At 35.4% G+C, this 22,465-nt stretch overlaps 1 protein-coding gene across 3 annotated transcripts in view; it reads left to right on the top strand.

The window, feature by feature from the left end:
* The window catches only part of zgc:171482, a 174,195-nt gene that overhangs the window by 72,005 nt on the left and 79,725 nt on the right, over nucleotides 1-22,465 (top strand). For all 3 annotated transcript variants that reach the window (XM_068212964.2, XM_005157052.6, NM_001128272.1), the window contains 1 exon segment: nucleotides 21,990-22,149. In XM_068212964.2, the coding sequence (XP_068069065.1) occupies nucleotides 21,990-22,149 (160 nt within the window).

The following is a 22,465-nucleotide window of genomic DNA, read 5'->3' as shown; positions in this document are numbered from 1 at the left end:
TGCAATGACAAAACGTACATGAGCACTGGTGTAAGCTTTATTTTTATTAGCAAGGTAAATGAGGAATGATTGTCACTATAATCCCTATTCTTTAGTACTTTTAGAAGGTCTACTTCTTCCTTTACTCTACATGCACTACATTTTGTTTACCATGTAATGGTTCTTTTACTTTACGGTGATTTTTCAGTTCTGCTTCCACCACTGACTATAAACAAGATCTCTAAAATAAGAGCTATGAAAGAGCAACCTAAACAACAACAGATTTTCCTAAGGAATAAACTTCCTTAGGAAATAACCTATAACAAGGAATAAACCTTGTTGATTAACCTCAAGAGAGACATTTTTCGTCTCCTTTCTGAAATGCTAAAGAGATTACAGACACCAGGCTTGGATTTTTTTTCTGCATGTTTGCACTCCTGAGAGACAGAATATTAATGTTTAATTTCCCCAAAAGGCAAATGACCATCTCAGCAGTAATCTAACTTCTCCATGAACTGTGAATTAAGCCATGATTAACACAAGCTGTTTAGAAAGCAGATAGACAACTTAGAGAGGCTATAAACCACTAGTTAAAGAGTTTGAGGGTGTTTTCTTCGTTCGTGGCAACACTGAATATTCTCAAAAACGCCCTAATGATCCTGATGCAGATGGATGATTTGACATAATGACACATACAGGTTTGTTTTGACTCGCCTAAGCATTTATAATTGCTTCTAGAAGGGTCTCTGAGGGCAATGTTATTTTATCAACATTCAGAAAAAGCTCCGAGCTACAATTTTGTTTGAATTCTGGTCTGTGCTGTAATAAAGAGATCATTAGTCTGGTTGTTTATGAATAACTTTTCAGAATTGTGACTTTCGAACTCTCTGGTTGAATAGAAGCGAGGCCGACGGGCCACAAATCAAAACCAAACAGCTCAAGAAATACGAGCCACTGAGCTAAAGAAACTGACGCTGGACAAGCTTTTACTGCCTGAAACTTTTGAGTCCTGTCACTTCTCACTTTTTTTATGCCCCCACATTCATACAAGTCAATTCAGACTCCTTCTGTCAGTGGTTAAAGGATTGAAGTGGATCTTTCTCACATTTGCTTTGCTATCAGTCTGGAATCAGTCAGAGACACAATGTGCCCTGTCAATGCATTTCCCACAGGAGAGAAAATCTCCTTCCACATCAGATTATTTCTTTGTCAATCCAAACAATAATGGATGACACCAAATGTAGGGGAGGGGGTGTCTGTGGTGAGGGAGCGGGGCTGAGAGCCATGGGACCAGAATGAGGCCGCCACATAAGTGGATACACCTGTGGCATGCACTGGCCTCGAATTCCACGGAAGGAGCTCTAGACTATAGCCCCTTTCACACATACAGACCTTTCTGTATGTGTGAATAGGTCCTTTTTGAAAATACCGGTAAATTCGTTCTGGCTATTTTCCGGAAAGAGAAGTTGTAACATTACCGGCAATTTGCCGGAATGCTGCGCTGTGTGAATGCAGAAGGAAGATTGCCGTAATAAGCGCGTGCACTTCTAGAACGTGCTGACGTGAGACGTCTGATTTAGCCAATCACAACAGTCAGACGCATTTACGTCCACGCGGTTTGTGAGAATAAAAGCCTTTGAATATTTTTCCAGACACATTTAGCTGCTAGAAGTTAGTCAGATTACGTTTATATGTTCTTCTTAATGCCAACTGTATAAATAATCATCGATGAGATGCTTATGATAAGCCGTTGTTTGTTTACCTTCAAGCTTTGCATGTGCTTGTGAAACAGCCTGTGAGCGCCTGCACACGCACATATTATGAACATCTCGACATGTGAAAGTGATCCTGCGAAAGTTGTTCACAATATTGATCATCCACAGAGTTTGTAATTTAGTCAAATGTTTACAAATACAAGCGCAGCCGTTTAAAGCTCATTTGTGGTGAATGATGTCAGAATTTACCGGTATTTTGGAATGAATGTGTGAATGCTCTTTTCCGGAAAATTTCGGTAACGTCCTCGCCTGTGTGAACAGCGCTTTTTTGAATATAGCGGTAAATTCGTTCCGGAAATTTTCCAGATATTTACCGGTATCACTGTGTGAAAGGGGCTTATAAGAGGAGGAACGGGCACTTTTGTTTTAGTTTAGACGGCAGTCTCTGTGTGGAGCTGTGGACAGTGGTGCCGAAACCCAGGAGAAGGAGGGACACGTTGTCCAGTTGCCCTCGCCGCTGAGAGGGGGGGCGAGTGTTCGGGAGTTAACCTGAGTGGGGGAGAAACCTGTTTGTCTGCCCAGAGTGCCGGGGCGGCCTGAGGCTGGCGAGGAAAGGATCTGCCTGCTGCCGTCTCCCAGCATGGGGAGGAGCAGGGGATGCCGGGCTCAACACCAGAAGGGAAAGTGCTCAAGGGAGCCATCTCTCAGAAGCCATGGGGTTTCCAGCGATGCACCATGATGCCTTTAGCCTGCATCCATCCACCGAAGCGGGAGCGGAGCAGGAGACCAGAGATGCTGCCAGCCAGCCAGGAGAACCGCCGCCTGACACCAGAAGACGGACAGGTGGATAGATTCCTCCACAGGGCTCCCAACACGTCGTTGCATCTCTCAGCTGGTGGAGGACCGAGTAGCAGCGTGTCTGGAGAACCGAACCAGCATTTTAATTTTTTTTCTCTCTCCACTCTATCGGCCTACTCTGTCTTTCCTCCTTTTTTTCCATCTCCTTTTCTCTCGGCCAGGCTCATATAGGTCTCGCGGGTGCTGTGGCGCCGTGAGGAGCTGCCGTCAGTTTGTTTTGGTTTAGACGGCAGTCTACATGAGGAGCTGCCGTCCCTGTTATTAATATATATTTTAAAACTTAGTCGGTTCTCTGCCTCCTTCTTCCCAGTGGCCAAAGAGCCGTAAACTTTTTAAAAAGACTTTGGACCTTTAACACTTAGTAGAAGATGCACTTAATTTGATTGCTTTTGTATAGTTTAAACACTTGTTGTCAAATGCAACCAGCCACAAACTTCTGAATTAACATTCTTAAGCCCTTGTCAGATCACACGATTTTGTTATGATTTCGACATGATTTCCTTGATACATGGTGTTGTGGGGTTTCATAAATGACAAAAAGGCATTCAATCGTTCAGACACAAGATTTAATCGCTTCTTATCGTGTAATGTGGCATAGTTTACAGAAACCGATACCAGTCTGCGACGCCTCACGACATCAACGCAAAAAGTCTAGCATTTTTAATTTTTTTCCTCGATCTTCACAAGTTCGGTCACATGGGTGACTCTGGACAATAGGAGTACATAATTTTTCCGTTATATATCCGCAGGTGCTGCCGTTAATCCGCTGGTCAGGTAATCAAAACATAGGCTGCATATTTACTTACGGGTGAATCTCAGGTGGATGATATCAATCATTGGTTATGCAAACTTTAACTACCTTTTCTTAAATATTAAGGTGTTAAGGTATTAAGGTTAAACAATTTTATCTGACAGACTGGCACAAATGTGCAGACATCTGCATTCTCACAAAGTTTCTAAGTTCTCTCAGCATTGAAATCGAGGTAATCTGGAAACACTTATAAACTGGAAACTACTAATACATTGTAAAAGCCTGTCTTGCTCTTTCAAAATACTTGATTAAACGAATTAATTTGAAACTCACAAGCAATAGATCATTTTATTGTTAAAAATCAGAACAGTATAATGGCAGCCTTTTAATAATGTAGCCTAGTTGTCAGTAAGTATCAGTGTTTTTAAAGATTGACATAAAATAAAACTTAAGAAAAAAACATTGAAACTATTAAGATAAGAAATATTGTTATAGCAACACTTCTGACTGCTTTGGAAAAGCTTGTCATAGACATCACGGGAAGACTGATCATGAAGAAACCTGTAGTCTGGCACATTTGTCACCCATGACAAGTCAAGATTTTATCAAGACAAAATCACAAAAAAAACATAGTGACTTTCGTAATTGACAATAAAAATCGTGTTATCTGACCCAAGCTTTAAGGACACTGATCGTGTCCATTCTGACAATTTACAATTCAGCATCCAACAACATGTGATTTACATAATCATGCAAATGCTATGTTTGAATCAACTCACTTGTTGACTCAATCTCAATGCAGTACATGATGAATTCAATATAATGAATGTATTTTAAACAAATTCAGATATATACAGACTCTCCAGCACTTGTTGCATCATGAATGACTAAAACGAAACCTCTTGAAGCCTGAATAGACAGAAAAGCATTTTCAGAAATTTTTTTAATTTTAAAAAGTTTTAAAATTAGCAGTTAATTATTATTAAAATAATTATTATTAAATGTACTATTATTATTACATTTTGGACATTTATTTACACAAAAACAGCATTTTGGGAGCTTAAAATTACAAACATTGAAAAGTATAAGTTTTATTTTCATATTTTCATAGATCCATTTGAACAAAGAAAAAGTAGAAAGCACTGCATACCCTAAGTGTTTGTTTTTTTTTGGTATTTAAGTACATCATTCATTTTTCTTCTTAACCGCCAACTGTTCCTCTTTTATTCTATTGTTTGAATAATAATAATAAAAATAATTTTAAAAAAAATAAATAATAATAATATTAATTATTATTATTATTATTATTATTAGTAGTAGTAGTAGTAGTAGTAGTAGTAGTAGTAGTATTACTATTATAAATAAACTTAAATATATTTTTTAATTGTGACTACATTTTTCCTGATTGTGACTTTCCATCTTGACATTGTTTCTCATTTTTAAGCTCTCCCGCAATTGCCTTTTCCTTTTTTTATTACACTGAGATAAAGACAAGCTTCCATAATGGAGACATTTCGGCGTGTAAAAGCAGAGCCACCCCTGAGAATAACACTCAGTCTCGTCCTCAGTTCCCTCTTCAAACTCGCCTCGTTTTCCCGACTCCACCACTTCATCAGAGAGAAGCCAGTTACACCGAAGCTGTGGAAACACTGTTTGAGTTTCCTTGTTAAAAGTGTCAAGCAGAGGAACACAGACTCGCCAGAGAACAACAAAAGAGGAAAGTAGGTCAGAAAGGTGCTCAGAGATGTTTCTTTAAAAAAAAAAGCTTTCTTTGCTTTAGTGGCTCTCCATCAGGTACAATGTTTTTTTTTTCAGGTCTTTTTCTGTATTCTCCTTCATTTTTCTAAATCTATATTTTGCATGCCACGTTTAAAAAGGCGGAATTAACATACCTCTGTGACTTTCCTCCTTCGGGCTCTTATTTTTAGCTTGTTTTCACACCCTTCCCAACATTACAACACAGAAATGAGAGAGTGGAGGAGAGAGATAAACACACTCTTAATTAAATGCTCTTTGTTAACAGGACCAGAGCATACACACACATATTCACAAGTTCACACACCTCACACGTTCTCAAATTGTTATGATTATCAAACCTAAAATAGGTCATATGTTAATGCGCTCAAATGTGTAGGTGACGAGGGGAAAAAAAAGTCATGTTTGAATGAAAACCTGAGAGCAAATATGAAATAGGCAGAAAAATTATTCATGTTCAATCAAGCAGAAATTGAGTTTTTTTTTTTTTCTTGTCAGTTGGTCTTTCTCACCTGTGTTTGGAGCTTTATTTTAGGCTTTGCTGACTGCTTCAGTTTTCCTAGTGTTATTTATTGGATTACACTCCATGTTTGTCCCTCTAGATGTGTAAGGTAGAATGTTTGGCTCGGTTTGGGGATCATAATCATCATAGTAATCCATATGCACAGGCCCTGTGGAGATGAAAACCTCTGATGGGATGCCAGAACACACTCACACAGGCCTCAAAAGCAAAGAATCACCAAAAGCAGGAGCAAAAAACAAGCTGATATCAACTAAAATCTCACATTAAAATAGTTTCAAAGCCCGCTGGGGACCATTTTGGGCCTCATGGGCTATTAAAAGTGTTTAATCTCGTGTTTATTCTTTTAATGAGTTTGAAGGACATGCTTTGTTGGAGTCGGAGGATATCACCAGACAATTATTTCCTGATTATTTTAAGCAAAGTATTTTCTCTTAAAATGTTGATTTGGTTCAAGATCAAATTGTAAAGCAACAATTTCCTGATAATGTTATCGGTGTTGTAGGACTATAATAATAATGTTGATACTGTCGTTAATGTCGTACGATGCAAAACACTAATAAAAGCACTTTTTAAGAGTCCAAAAACGTTCACTAAGTGATGAAGCCTGACAGAATGCAGAAGGAATAATTTTTGGATGTAAACATTAGGTTAGCAGGTGACATGTTAACCCCATGTCCTAACAGCACGCTACTTCATGAGATTTGCAGTGATAAACAACTTGGCTGTTTGCACCGGATAAAACATGACAAAATTTAAATACAGCCATTCAGAAGCACGGAATATATAACTCGAATGCAATGAAATGATGTTTACAATCTAATACATATTAAACATTTTTAACATTAATAAATGTAGATGGTGAATCGTTAGTTTGTGTTGTTTTTGAGTCACAGTTCCAAAGTTCAATTTAAAACGGTTTATTATTTATTTTCAAGACCTGAGGTAAACCATCTGCTGCTGCTTTCAGTAGTCTGGCAATAAATATCACGTAAAACTGCATTCAAACTCACATTATTAGCATTGCACACTGAATAAAGCACATGAGGCTTACCTGAGGTAAACATTGTCAGTTTTCTGTTGTTCAGCTGTGAGAAATAGTCTCTGTTTCTAATATATAAATTTCAGGTGTTGGTTAGAACAAAAACTTTTTAATATGGAAAATATTCCTTCTATCGCGTGCTGTTGCTTTATTTAGAATACGACTTAAATCAGCCTTGAATCAGCCTTCAGGCTCATTAATCAGACATGCTCCGGATGATGTCAATCTAACAACCTTCGTTTGCTGTTTTGAATGAGGTGTGCAATACCCAGTTCAACCACAGGGTGTGAACTTTAAATTAATCACTTACTCACTCTCCCTGATTTATCAGGGGTCGCCACAATGGAATGAACTGATAATTGCTCTGGCATATGTTTTATGCGGCAGATGTCCTTCCAGCCACATCATACTTAACGTAGAGTGTGAAATAAATAAATTTTCTGTTGCCACCTCTAAAACTGGCTAATGTAACTGCACAAAAACATCCTCAACAAAATATAGATTAATTGTATTTTCCTGAAATCTACAAAGCCTTGAAATATATGGATTTTTTTTTGTGACCGCACACCACTTAATTTTGCAATTCAAATAATAATAGTTCTATGTTATGTCTGACATTTGATATTAATATGTGTCTAAATTGTTAAAAATGAAAATAAACTCTGAAATTTGAACTTATATATACACTTAATGTGAACAGTGGAAAACAGATCTGAGATTTGCTGAAAATAACTTTTAGCAGTGTTATTATTAAAGGATTAATTTCGAGCAAAATAAACAAACACAAATCTGCATTTATTCATTCATTAATTTTCTATTTCAGAGGGCACCACAGCGGAATTAACCGCCAATTATTCCAGCATATGTTTTATGCAGCGGATACCTTTCCAGCCGCAACCCAGTACTGGGAAACACCCATACACTCTCATTCAGGCTCATACACTACGGCCAATTTAGTTCATCCAATTCACCTCTAGTGCATGTCTTTGGACTTGTTGGGAAAACCAGAGCACCCAGAGGAAACCCACATGTACACAAGGAGAACAGGCAAACTCCAGACAGAAATGCCAACTGGCCCAGCTGGGACTTGAACCAGCGACCATCTTGCTGTGAGGTATCAGTACTAACCACTGATCCACCGTGCCGCCCAACTGCATTTATTTGATTTTAATATTTAGACAATAGTCAACATTGTGTTTGATTATGTGTATGCTATTATTTATTTATTTATCCAAAAAAAATGTGACATGCCACATTATAAATCCAGTTCCATTTTCATGACTGGATAAATCAAAGTGATAGAATCCTATAGTATACTGACTACTGTATACTGACATTCAGTACTACGCACCTCAATAATTTTCATGCTGTGCACAATGATCAGAAATGAAATGTGAATATTTTATACATAAAGCTGCGCTTTTATACAGTACACTGCCTGCCCTTCAAAAACAAACTGCAATTAGCTGCATATACTGCACAGAGATCACATGAAGCATTAAAACACACATCATTATAGATGCTACATGATGTGATGAGCGCAGCCTGAGCCGTGACAGTCCTTTTTTACATGAGAAGAGCAGCGCTGGGATGCGAAAACACACACACATGCACACAAACATACACACACACACACACACACACACACACACACACACACACACACAAACTTATCATCAAACAGCAGTCTGAACACACACATTCACTGGCCAGATCGCTGGAATCGGGTCACAGGCACAGGGAAACAGAACTAGGCCATGAAGTTTGAACTTATTTGTTTCCTTTCAGCAGGCAGGTGACAGCGAATACTTCCAGAAAAACACACACATGCACATCACACATACTCTCTCTTTGGGTCAGACACTCTGGCCAAGACTTGTAAAAGAGAGTTTGCTCCTGTGTGACAAAAGTGTGCAGTGAGAACAGGTTCAGGTTTCACTCAGGCTGTCTACATCAATCATCAATTCTCTATTCATTCATTCATTTTCTTTTCGGCTTATGAACCGCCAACTTATCCAGCATATGTTTTATGCAGTGGATGACCTTCCAGCTGCAACCCAAAACTGGGATACACCCATACACTCTTGCATTCACACACATACACTACAGCCAATTGAGCTTTTTCAATTCACCTATAGCGCATCTCTTTGGATTGTAGGGGAAACCGAAGCACCCTGAGGAAATCCACACAAACACAGAGAGAACAGACAAACTCCACAAAGAAATGCCAACTGACCCAGCCAGGGCTTGAACCAGCAATCTTCTTGCTGTGAGGCGATCATGCTACCCACTGCGCTACCGTGATGCCTGTATTCTCTATTCAGACTAACATATTTAAGAGATTATAGTTCACATAGAATGGGTACTATTTTAATGATTTAAGGCATAGTGTAAAGAAAAATATTGGTTATATATCCAATATAACCTTTGACTTGTTTTCATTTTTATATGCTGTTATGCACGCATTGTATTTCACATGCAATAATAGCAATAATGCATAATTGTTTTATTAAAAGTTTTTTTTAAACATAATTATAACTTTTTTAAATCGATATAAAAAACAACAACAATAATAAAAAAAACTAAAACTAAATTCATTCATTCATTCATTCATTTTCTTGTCGGCTTATTCCCTTTATTTATCCAGGGTCGCCACAGCGGAATGAACCACCAACTTATCCAGCAAGTTTTTTACGCAGCGGCAACCCATTAATGGGAAACATCCACACACACTCATACACTACAGACAATTTAGCCTACCCAATTCACCTCCGCATGTCTTTGGACTATGGGGGAAACAGGAGCACCCGGTGGAAACCAACCTTAGAGCCCTTTAGACCATTTGCTGGACCGTTTCTCCCTGTTTTGCTGGTGATGTCTTTGAATAAATAATTATTTAGGCCGATTTAATAATTTGTTTATTATTTATCTACAATAATTAAGACATAAAATGAAAAAGTAAAATTTACATAGCGAACATTGTAATAAGCAATGTGCGCATGCATTTTGGACGCGTCTAATACTAACACACTCTTTTAATAAACTAACAAACTAACAACAACAACAGCTTAAACTGCACTATTGACTTTAGATCTTCTTTTAGTTGGTCAGTTTCAGTCATATCAGATAGCAATGTGTCAACAATGCTCATTAACACAACTCCTTTTTATTTCCTATCTCCTTTTACAATTCATGCTTATTTCTAAGTATAACTCCTGTTCATAATATTTTTTTTTCTCCAGTACATGATCAGGCATCATATCTGTGCATGAAATAATAAAGGAACTTAATTCTCAAATTGAACATGCACACCAGTGTTCAGTTCTTTGTACCTTGCTTAGGCTATATTTAAGATGACTTGGCAGATGTTTTAATCTCTTGATCTTTTGATCTCTGGCTGCTTTGATTCTTCAAACAAGTTTGCAAATCAGATTAAAATATCTGGATGAATGAATCTGGGATCACTGAGAGTGCACGTGTTTGCTGTGAAGGACAGCTCTATTGATCTTCGAAATCATGACCGTCAATGCAGTGATTGGCTGGTGGCTATATGTCTGATTAATATTCAATTATCAGCCATGTGAGCAAGATGACATGAAATGTGCAGTCAAATGAAACCCCTATCTTTTGGAAATTCCGAATGGACAAGTCAACAGCCTGCAGAAGCCAATCAGCAGAGCGTCTTGATACAAACATTGTTCGAAAAGAGACAAAAAATAAGGTTTTAACAACTGTATCGGTCTAGTTTGAAGCAAGATGCTGCCTGTCTCATATTTTTTTTAATTAAATTGTGTTCCTGACACAACCAGTGGTGGAAAGAGTACTGAAAATTTATACTCAAGTAAAAGTAACATTGCTTGCCCAAAAATGTAGTTCGAGTAAAAGTATCCGCTTTAAATATCACTCAAAGTATAAGTAAAAAGTAGCATTTTCCAAAGTACTCAAGAGTAGTGAGTATTAAGCAGTGAAAGGTTGCAGGGATGTGTAAACGTAACATTCTGTAGTGCATTTAGTGACCTTTCTATATTTGTTCATTTATTCCTTCCTTTCATTGTTTGTTTGTTTTGTCTTTCCTTTATTCATTAGTTTTTTGTTCGTTCATGCATTCATTTGTTTATTCCTTCCTCGTTCCTCTCTTCATTCATTCACTCATTTATTGCTTCATTATTTTGTTCCTTCCTTCATTTGGTTCTTTGTTAATTTATTCATTTGTTCATTCCTTCCTTCCTTTATTCCTTAGTGTGTTCAGTCCTTCCTTGAATCTTTCCTTCATTCTTTTGGTCCTTACTTTATAGGTTCAGTCCTTCCTTCCTTCGTTTGGTCCATCCCTCTATTCTTTGTTTGTCCATTCCTTCATCTGGCCATTCTTTCCCTTCTTCATTCATTTCATTTAGTGATTGTTTAAAGCTGTTTGGTGATTTCAGTCCTTATACAGTAGACATCCTTCATTTTCTCAGTGACATGCAGTCTAAGTGAAGTTTATATATAAACTTATTTCGAAAGGATCATGTGCTTACGATTACTTGAGGGCGGTCTCGCATTATTCTATTCATGATTCATCAATCAGGTGATTCCTAAGCCACTCTTTGTTTTGAAGAATTCCTCATTCCACCCCTATTCATCCTCCTTTCCTAGATGGGTGGCACGGTGGCCCAGTGGTTAGCACTGTTGCCTCACACAAGGACATTGAGTAGTACCTACCTTAAAAAAAAAAAAAAAAAAATACGGTCAATAGTGTTTTGTTTTTATCACAGCTCTGCCAGTGAGAGCGGATGAGCTCAAGCACATCAAATGAAAAGTATCTCGAAGGGGGCGAGACAAGTCCAACACAATCTCGCGAAAATTCGTAACTTTTTGATTTAGTGGCTGATTTGTATGAATTCGTATGATCTCATTTGTACAATTTAGTACGATTTGCTCATCCCCCAATGATGGTTGGGTTTAGGGGTGAGGTTTGGTGCCACTGCTCCTTTTTAAAATCGTACATTTTTGTACAAACAAACTCATACGAATTCATACGAATAAACCCTTAAGCTGACAAAACGAAAAACAGTTACATTTCCTCGTGAGATCAGGCCGGACATGTTGAATACTAGAGGGCATTTGATTGGTCAGAAGATTTAATGAGAAACCGAAGTATAAGTTTAAGTAAAAAAAAAAAAAAATTCGATCCATTTAGACAGAAGAGACAATCTGCAAACTTTAGATGTTTATATCTTCTAAATGTAAATGTTGGTACTGTTTTGGAGCACGCTCGATTCTAAATATCCTTAAGACTAAAATACTGATACTAAAATACTAACATATCTTAAAAAATAACTTTATTTCAATTTTACAGGGACTTTAAAGTTACTTCTTTTGGTTTTATCAATACCCATATATTTTTCTGAGATCTGAAATCAGACCTTGCAATGACAAACATAATATAAGCAATACCAATTATGCTGCATACAATACGTTACTTTGATGATAACTAGCAATATTTGCAATGGAAATTCACTACATTATGTTTATTCTATATACTATTTATAAAACTTCACTATGTTTATGGGGCTGGTGAATTCTTGATTAGGTTTGGCTGATGAACATCTGTTACTTAAACTATGCCACCCTGTTCCCTAAGCATAGAGAATAAGGTCCCGTTTACACTAATACGTTTAGGTTTTAAAACAGCGTTTTCGAATGAAAATGATCCACGTCCACACTGGCGTTTCACCCAGCGTTTCTGAACAATTCTCTGTCCACACTACACCGCTGAAAATGCTCATAACGTTAGCACACACACACTCTGGTATGCGCTGCACCATATGTGGAGGTCTGAGCTTCATGTAGTCAGTGTGTGCTTTGAGCACACCTCCCCAGGTGAGAGCAGTGCATGTAAGACAGTTCATCAAGGATATACCGCTGGATCTCATCTCACTATAGTTGTTAAATGTGATATTTAATTCATCTTGTCTCTATCTAACAACTCTTTGGTCTTTTGAATCATTAACTTGTTCTGAGGTAACATGTTTTGGCTGAGCGCAAAGATAAGTAATAATTTAGGCTACACTGATTCTGCACATTTGATTGATTGCTTTCCTTTATTTCCTTTATTGTATAAACCTATTGTACGTTATACTTTTATAATGACCATTATTGATTTTTAAAACTGATATTCAGCAAAAGAGAGGGTATGTTTCGTATTTTTCAAAGAAAAGGAAAGGAGGCAGTTATGTTAGGCTCCGTTTTGTTATAAATATGCATACAGCAAATATTACGGTCATATAAATATGTAGCTACACTATGCCTTGGCTTTTCTGGTGAATGTTAAGTTGTTAATATTAAAATGAAAATAGGCAGTTCCTTATTTCATGTTTTCATTTTATTGTTAAGATAGTGAAACAACGCATGAATGACGAATGTTTGACGTTATAAAGTACACTGTTTCTTCTTGAAGATTTACCCGACGTGTCTTTGGGAGTTTGTCTGAACTTAGAAGTAAAGGATGCAAGACTGAAATTTGTGCACGTTATATTGAGAAAAAGCCCCAATCATGTTTTAAAACTAAAACGTTTTAGTGTAAACAAGGCCTAACTGTATTTTTGCTGAGATAGTATAGTGTTGTTGTTGTTGTTTTGGAAACGAGTGCTCAAAAAAGAGAAGGAAATCACTTGTATATGGCTGGCCTCACCTTGAAATGCAAATTTTTTTGTAATGAATGTGAAAGTCAAGCTCAGCTGTGCCTGTGTTTGACATTGCAAGGTCTGATACATCAACAGTAAATCATTCGAAGTATTGTTCAGTGTGACTGAGAGAGGCTTGGGTTTATATAATGATATTGTAGGACAGGACCCAGAGGAACATCTGTTGTTCTTACAGAGCTCAGCGAACTCCAGATCTCAGTTGTTTATTTTCAGAGTTTACAGTCTCAAACGTTTCTTCTAAACTCGTTTTATAGAAAATAAAAACTAATGAGACATTAAGGCATTATAGAGCTGTGCAATTAATATGGATAGCATTGCTCAGAAGATTTAATCGTGAATAAAACTGATGGCAAATGACGGAATAAATACAAAACAATAAAACAAACCTTTTTTTTTTGGATAAACATGCTAAGGATATTTGCCAGAGGAAAAAAGAAAGTACAAATATACTGTAGTCTGATTTTTTTTGTCTGTCCATAAATACAGTATAAATCATGTTCAATGTACTGTATTAAAAAACTGTATAAATCTTATTCAATTTATTAAAAAAGTAATGCTTAAAATACCAACAGAGTGATCAAATTAAAGGTACAGATATATTCTCTAAAAAAAGTCATACTTTTAAACTGAAATACTTGTAATCATATGATATTACCAGGGTTTGAAATTAACACCAGCCAGCCTGCAAATGGCAGGTAGATTTCAACTGTGGCAGGTTCTACAGGCACTCCTACTAGCTGCTTTGGCTGGTTAAATTTTTTTTTTTTTTTAAGTTTCCAGTGCTGGCTCGTCAATAAAAATAAGAATTTAGCTTGTTTGTTTGTCAGCATGCAAATGTGATCTTAAAATCGGGAAGCAACACGACTGATAGTTGTTCGCACAAGCAATAGCAAGCAGGTGAATACTGAATGACATGATGATCAGGCACCCACTGACGAGAACGTTTTCCATTTCCTTGCGTGAAGCAACTGGGCCTGAAAACGCAACTGGTGCGATCGGTTATCTATGAATATAACTGGAAAAAAGCTGTGCTCGTGTACCCACAGTCCTGATGCTTTCAACAGCTTTTAAGATTTTTTTGTAAGCAGCAGTGGTTGCCACTTTTGCTTTAACCATTCTTTGAACAGATTATTAATGGATCTAATGTTAACCGTGTGTGCATGATCATCCTTTCATTATTACACATAGAATGTTTTTTTTACATGTTTTGCTTGCAGTTATTTTTATTAATATGGTTTAATTATCATTCTTTACAATAACATTGCTTTGATATGAGATTAACTCTCCATTTATATAATATTTTATTACCTTCAGCCAGGACAGACTAATGTATAGTTTTAGATACATGAGAATATAAAAAAAAATAAAAATAAAAACATTTTTTTGTTGAATAAAAAGTGTATGTATATTGCTGTATTTTGCTTGTTTTTTACACATTATTTAAAATTTGTGGCAGAGAAATAATTAGTTTTGTGTGGCTACAGAGAAAATTAAAATTCATGCGAAAAAAAACGAATTGCTATACAACACTATGAAACCCCAACACATTTCCCCATACTCATTAAGCAAAGTCACAACACACAAATAAGTTAAATGAATAAGGAGGCAAGTGGACATAATACACAGCTTAAATCAAATAGTTTTACTATGACAAAGTCAAATTTGTGCAAATACAGTTGAAATCAGAACTATCATACCCCCTTAGATTTTTTTTCTTTTATAAATATTTCCCAAATGATGTTTGTTTTATTTTGGATAGAATCAAGCAGTTTTTAATAAAAAAAAAAAACATTTTAAGGTCAAAATTATTAGCCCCTTTAAGCTATATATATATATATATATATATATATATATATATATATATATATATATATATATATATTTTTTTTTTTTTTTTGATAGTTTACAGAACAAACCATCCTTATACATTAACTTGCCTAATTACCCTAACCTGCCTAGTTAACCTAATTAAAATATTTAAGCCTTTAAATGTCACTTTAAATGTCAAGCTGTATAGAAGTGTCTATAATTCAGAGGGGCTAGAAATTCTGAATTCAACAGGCTCAATCTGAAAACGTAGTCTCATGGACATTTCTGGAGGCCGTGAAATATGTCCCAGGATGTACTTCTGTCCTCTGTGCACCTTGCTCATCTTCATAATGTAGGCGTTGAGACTAAAGCATCTAATATTAATTTATATTATTATTAATAACATTATTATTATTAATTTAGGGCTTTTTCTCACTTCTGAGATATTTCAGCGGCTGTCTGGTCTTTCCATGCCTTTTTAGCCCTCACTTTCTTCATGTGTTCTATAGCTTTTTCCCTGTGTCGTAAGATTTATTATATATAACTTCACTTTTAATCTAATGAGTTTTGTTTTATTTGTATCTTTGAAATACTTCAGCAGTTACTGACATCTGGAAAAAATGTCAAGTTAACAGCACCTCTAAAAATAGATTTTCTAAAAAAAAAAATTGTTTTAAAAATTGTGACGCGCTCTATACATATTTTATTTTTATTTCTGTATATAATTTTGGCTGACCTGCAGTGGTGGTCAGGCATCCGCAGCTTCAACATGCTGTCATGGGCTCCGTCCGGGCTTTCAAACTCAGTGAACAAGGTGAAGAGGAACAGAGCTGTCAATACCAATAAAGATTTCATCACGGCCACTGAAAGTCAACGAGACGGCGACCCCGAGGGAGCGCGACAGAGAGAGCTGTCTGGATATTCATTTGACAGAAAGAGGCGAGATGCTGAGAAGCGAGAGAGAGAAAGACTCTCAGCATCACACCTTGCAGCTCAGATTTTCCATGACTGCTGTTTTACAGACTTTTTGCTGATGAAGCGTCCCTGCTGAGTGTTGCTTTGCACCTCTATTTAGGTGCAGAAATGTCAGCAGTGATGGTTGAGCAGAATGTGGAGATACAAACCTGGCTGAAGACTGAGGATATTATGCTTGAGCCTTTTTTTTTTTTTTTTTGGTTTATTCTGGAATGAAAACATGGCAGTTTTATTTTTACGCGCCTGATTCAGATTGTGCAGATGCTATATGCAGAATGAGTAGGAATAGTTCACTCAAAAAATGAACAAATCTTTCATTATTTATCATTTGGTTCCAAACTGGATGACAAGTATTTTTTTTTTCCTCCTCACTTTTCATTTTCATTTGTGAAGCACTAAAGGAGACGTTTCGTAAAAACATATACAAATCACCATCATTTATAATTTAAGCTGAGTGGGTGTTGAGATCCCGATCTTTTAATGATTAATCATGAAGCTTACACTGAATGCATTAATGCTGGTAAACAAGTACAGACAGAAAACACCTTTAATAACCTAAGAAACCCACCACATCCCGAATAACCCACCACAATTTCTTCCGCGATCATTATATTTTATAATGAAGCCCAAATGCTTTCATGTGATTTGAATGACGTAAGAGGTGATCTCTCTGTGATCGTTACAAATTGAGGAATAATCTACCAGTACAAAAAAAATATATATTAATCCACAGGCCATGTGTGTTCCAAATCTTGGGTTGTGATCAGTACGAATCACGGATCAACTGTGATCTGTTACACCCCTAACAGTAACTGATTCTTGATTGAAATTATACTGCCTGAACCCAATATATTAGCCCCTTCCATACTCCCTCAGGTTTTTCCACTCCTCATTTCCTCTGATATCAGTCTAGAAGCATCTGACACACAGACCAGCATTTTCAGCGCTGTGACAGGAATCACTCCGTCACTTTTGAAGATTTCTTCTGCTCTCTTCACTGAGATTGTGATTGTAATTATGTGCGACAGTTATTGATTTCATCCTGCAAGAGCGGAGCCTCTTGAGATTTCTTCAGCTATATATAGAAGCATCTATGAAGGGCCTAAAGAGATATTTATTACCTACAGTATGACTGTTTATTCAATAAAGGCTTTGTGGATTTTTCAAAATTAGGTTTTTCGAACAGAGGATGCAAACATGAGATTACCATTTTCACCACATCTCAAGTAATGCACAAATATTGTGTTTCATATTATATTGTGAGGGAATACGTTGTTTAAAGAAATTAAAAAATTTTTTGAGGGGGCAAAAAAAAAAGAAAAACGACATCCTCTAAAATACATCTTTATAAAGAAATCTTAAATCTACTAAAAGTGTCATTCACACAAATTAAGAAATTTTTGTTTTCTTGTATTCATTTATTTTTGTATTTATTTGTTTGTTTGTTTGTTTGTTTGTTTGTTTGTTTGTTTGTTTATTCATTCATTCATTTATTTATTTATTTGTCTGTTTATTTGAGTGTTACATAGGTTTAAGACTGTTTTCACTCATTTATGTAGTTAGTTAAAATGATAGTTCACCCAAGGTTGCAAACCTTTATGGGCTCTTTTCTAATGATCTTGGTGCAAAGTCTAAATCACACTGCGCTAAAGCATTAAGGGTGTGTCCAAATTCACTTAAATTCACGCTATTTTAAGGATGGAAAAATACGCTCTGCACCCCAGCACATGGTGTAACATGGTTGTGCTTATTATCTTAATGCGTTATGGGTGTGTTTTGAGCATAATATGCATTAAATAATTATTATCTTAATGCGTTATGGGTGTGTTTTGAGCATAATATGCATTAAATAATAGTCTCATCTCATCTTCCCTATAAGAGTGAGTTCTATGGTCCATTTACATGTCAGACTTTGTAAGTGGAAAAGCGCTTCACTATCGAGAAAACAGTTAAGAGCATCTGCAGCATGAGGATAAAGAACAAGCCTCCTCCAATTGGCCACTTTAAAATCTCTTTTCTTTTCTTTTACTCTTTACTTTAGCCTTTTACTTTCGTAGATAATTAAACGTTGGAAACTCACTTCACTGAAGACAACCTAAATATTTAATTTAGTTTGTTAAGCACATGATTTGTTTCAAAACTATTGCTAAATGCAGTTCTAATTTACAGCAAATGAATAAATTAACAATAATAATGAAGTGTGGTCAAAAAAACTGTTTTTTATTAAAACTAATATAAATATACATATAATAAATAACACTGCTAATAGTAATGACATTATACTAATGCAAATTGTCATGAATAATCTGAAAACAAATCTCCCTCCGAGGTGAAGAAGGCATGGAGGTAGTGGTTTTTATATTTTTGTAACGTTTAAATCCCTTTTTCATATTTAAAGATATTTGTGTATTGCTCCTGTGAAAGCAATGTGTAAGCGTTTTGGACTTGCATAGCTGCATAACTAACACACTCTTTAAAAGACAAAAACTCTGCAACACTGACTTTAGACCAGCTTTTAGTTGGTCAACGGCGCAGTTTATATTTAGTTTATTGCGCCTTACCACACCTCCCTTTTTAGACCAGCATGCCCATGAGTCCACAAAGTGGACAAAGTGCTATTTAAACAACATAGCGCAAAACATAAAATTTACAATTGTGCTGGTCTGAAAATATCAACAAATCGAGTCACGCGTGTCCTGCACTTTATTGCAACAATACTTTGAACAACACTGAGAAACTGTAAGCGTTCCATAGTAGGAAAAAAACATTGAAGAAGATTTTTTTTCATTCATTAATTTTCCTTCAGCTTTTCCCAGTTTTATCACAGCGGAGAGAACTGCCACTTACTTGACAGATTTATCTATTTTTTTATTTTAGGTAGTCTATGTAATGTGTTTGATGTTTATATATACAGTTGAAGTCAGAATTATTAGCCCCCTTCAATTTTTTTTCTTCTTTTTTAAATATTTCCCAAATGATGTTTAACAGAGCAAGGAAATTTCCACAGCATGTCTGATACAATTTTTTCTTCTGGAGAAAGTCTTATTTGTTTTATTTCAGCTAGAATAAAAGCAGCTTTTAATTTTTAAACACCATTTTTTGGACAAAATTATTATTTTTTTTTTTACAGAACAAACCATCGTTATACAATAACTTGCCTAATTACCCTAACCTGCCTAGTTAACCTAATTAACCTAGTTAAGCCTTTAAATGTCACTTTAAGCTTTCTAGAAGTGTCTTGAATAATATCTAGTAAAATATTATTTACAGTAATGATGGTAAAGGTAAAATGAATCCATTATTATAAATGAGTTATCAAAACTATTATGTCTAGAAATGTGTTGAAAAAATCTGCTCTCTGTTAAACAGAAATTGGGGAATAAATAAACAAGCGGTCTAATAATTCAAGGGGGCGAATAATTCTGACTTCAACTATATATATATATATATATATATATATATATATATATATATATATATATATATATATATATATATATATATATATATATATATATATATATATATATATAATTTTATTTGATATTTTCCGTTTATTCTACTTATTCTACTAAAATCTACTCTAGTACCCATGCAGTCTGGTCTTTACACAGCCTTGTCTGAGAGCCTAATTTGACAGTGTTAGTTGTGCTCATTCCAGTAACCGGCTCTGCTGTGTTTATAAGACATGATAAGCTGCACTGTTGCTTCGAAAGTCAGGTCAGTAAACGAGGACAGTTCTTGGCTTCTCTTTCGCCTGATTTACTTAAAGCTGACCTCGTTCCTGCTGGACCGGATCAGGACCTGACTCAGAGCAGGGGGGCTGGGAGAACCGCCAAGGGCCCCGTCTGTACTAGAATTGATAGTGGCCCCGTGATCCACAGTCCAGCCTCCAGAGACATGGAGGACAGTTCAGGCCAGTGGCAGAAGCTCACAATCCTGTCTCTCTCTCTGTGTGTGTGTGTGTGTGTGTGTGTGTGTGTGTGTGTGTGTGTGTGTGTGTGTGTGTGTGTGTGTGTGTGTGTGTGTGTGTGTGTGTGTGTTTGTCTTCACTCACTCATGAATATTCAAAATATCTCCTGGCTGCTGGATTCTGGAATCCGTCTGATCGGTTGCTGATGTCCAGAGAACACTGGATGAATATTTCATTTGTTTGTTTTCTTGCTGTCCATCTAAGATTATGGATTATAAACATATTGTCTGCTTGTACTGCAAAAAAATGTTTTTGTTACTTAGAAATTGTTGGTATCTTGTCCAAATGTATTTAAAAACTCCTAAATCATTCTTGTCTAAATCTAAATCATCTTGTCCTTTTTAGACAAGTGAAAAATATAGTTTTGTTTTCAGATGAAATTGGTAAATATTAAGTGAGTTTTCTTTCAAACATGCTAAATAGTCTGCCATTATGATTAGCAAAATTGTTTCAGTTTAAAATGACCTATTAAGAATATTTTTAGTATTCAATGACAGATAATTTAGATTACATTAGGTAAAAACTCACTTTATTTTAACTTAATATTTCTAAAAGATTGTAAAAAAAAACAAAAAAAAAAAAAACAATGCTTTTTGATTTAATAATTGTTTGATTTTTGGACTAGAAAAAAAAAATAAAAATAAAACTTTGGATTCTATTTTTTTCCACAATCTATCTCCCAAAGAATTAATTTAAACTTATTAGAATGTAAATTAAATTTGAGGAATAACAAATAACATTAGAGTAAGAATCATATTAAAATTTTTAACGATTCATTAACAAGTAAATGAATGCATAGATGAATGATTAAGTTAAAATGAATGAATTGACGAATTAAAAGTATTGACTAGATAAATTAATAAATTCAAATGAATGAATGAATGACTGGATAAATGCATGGATGGATGGATGGATAAATGAATAAATTTAAATTGATGGATGGATGAATAATTAATAAATTAATTAAAATGAATGGATGGATGGATGAATGAATGAATTAAAATGGATGGATGGACGGATAGATGGATGAATGAATTAAAATTGATGAATGGATGGATAAATTAATGAATGAATTAAAATGGATGGATTGTTTGCTGAATGAATTAAAATGGATGGATGGGTGAATGGATGAATTAAAATGGATAGATAAATGGATGGATGAATTCATTAATTAAATAATTAATTAAAATGGGTGGAAGGATGGATGGATTGATAGTTGGATGGATTAATTAACTAAAATGGATGGATGGATGGATGGATGGATGGATAGTTGGATGGATGGATGGATGGATGAATGAATAAAATAATTAAAATAGGTGGTAGGATGGATCAAAAATTAAAATAGATGGATGGATGGATGGAAGGATGATGGATGAATTAAAATGAATGGATGATGAATGAATGGATGAATTAAAATGAATGGATGATGAATGAATGGATGAATTAAAATTGATTGAAGATGGATGGATGGATGGATATGTGGATGAATGAATTTAAATATGTATGGATGAATGATTGAATCAAAATAAATGGATGGTTTGATGAATGAATTAAATTGATGGATGGATGATTAATGAATGAATTAAAATGAATGGATGGATGGATGGATGGATTAATTAAAATGGATGGATGGATGGATGGATGGATTAATTAATTTAAATGGATGGATGAATGGATGGATGGATGAATTAAACTGGATGAATTTATTGATAGATGAGTGAAATAAAAATGGATGGATGTATGGATGCATGGATCTTACCTCTGCAGACTGAATGTTTAGAATGTAGAAGCACTATTAATACCTAAAAACTAATTCTTTTTTGTAACATATTTTATATTTTTTGTAATTACAGCTTTAGCACGTTTTCCAGCTCGAATGAATCTATGCTTATTATATGTGTCCTGTATTTCTGTGTTTGTTTTCAGGACAGTGCAGAGAATGAGGTGGACAGAAACAAATGCTGTACGCTCTGTAATATGTTCTTCACATCTGCCATTGTGGCTCAGTCGCATTACCAGGGCAAAACACATGCGAAAAGAGTTCGCCTGGTGCTCGGAGAGACACCAAGTCTGCCCACACCTACAGGTAAGAAACACATTTATTCTTTAGGTATAAGCAATAAGGTACTGCATATACAGTCCTGACTGTACTGTATATATATATCAATATATGCATTAATAGAGCAAGTTACTTTTTGTTTGTGTACCAAATTTATTGCATTCCATCCATCTACGAAAACATCTGAAAAAAGTCTCAAAAAATACATCTGTTTCTGCAAAGAGCTATGATAGCAGGTTTTGCGGTTGTCAGTGCTAATAATAATGCTAATAATTAATACTAGCAATAATGCTGGGTTCACTTCAGTTTACTCATAAGTGATTTTTACCCTCACACAAATTTT

This window comes from Danio rerio, chromosome 13 (genome assembly GCF_049306965.1).
Source record: "Danio rerio strain Tuebingen ecotype United States chromosome 13, GRCz12tu, whole genome shotgun sequence".
Lineage (NCBI taxonomy): Eukaryota > Metazoa > Chordata > Actinopteri > Cypriniformes > Danionidae > Danio > Danio rerio.
This window is presented reverse-complemented; position numbering and strand designations above follow the sequence as displayed.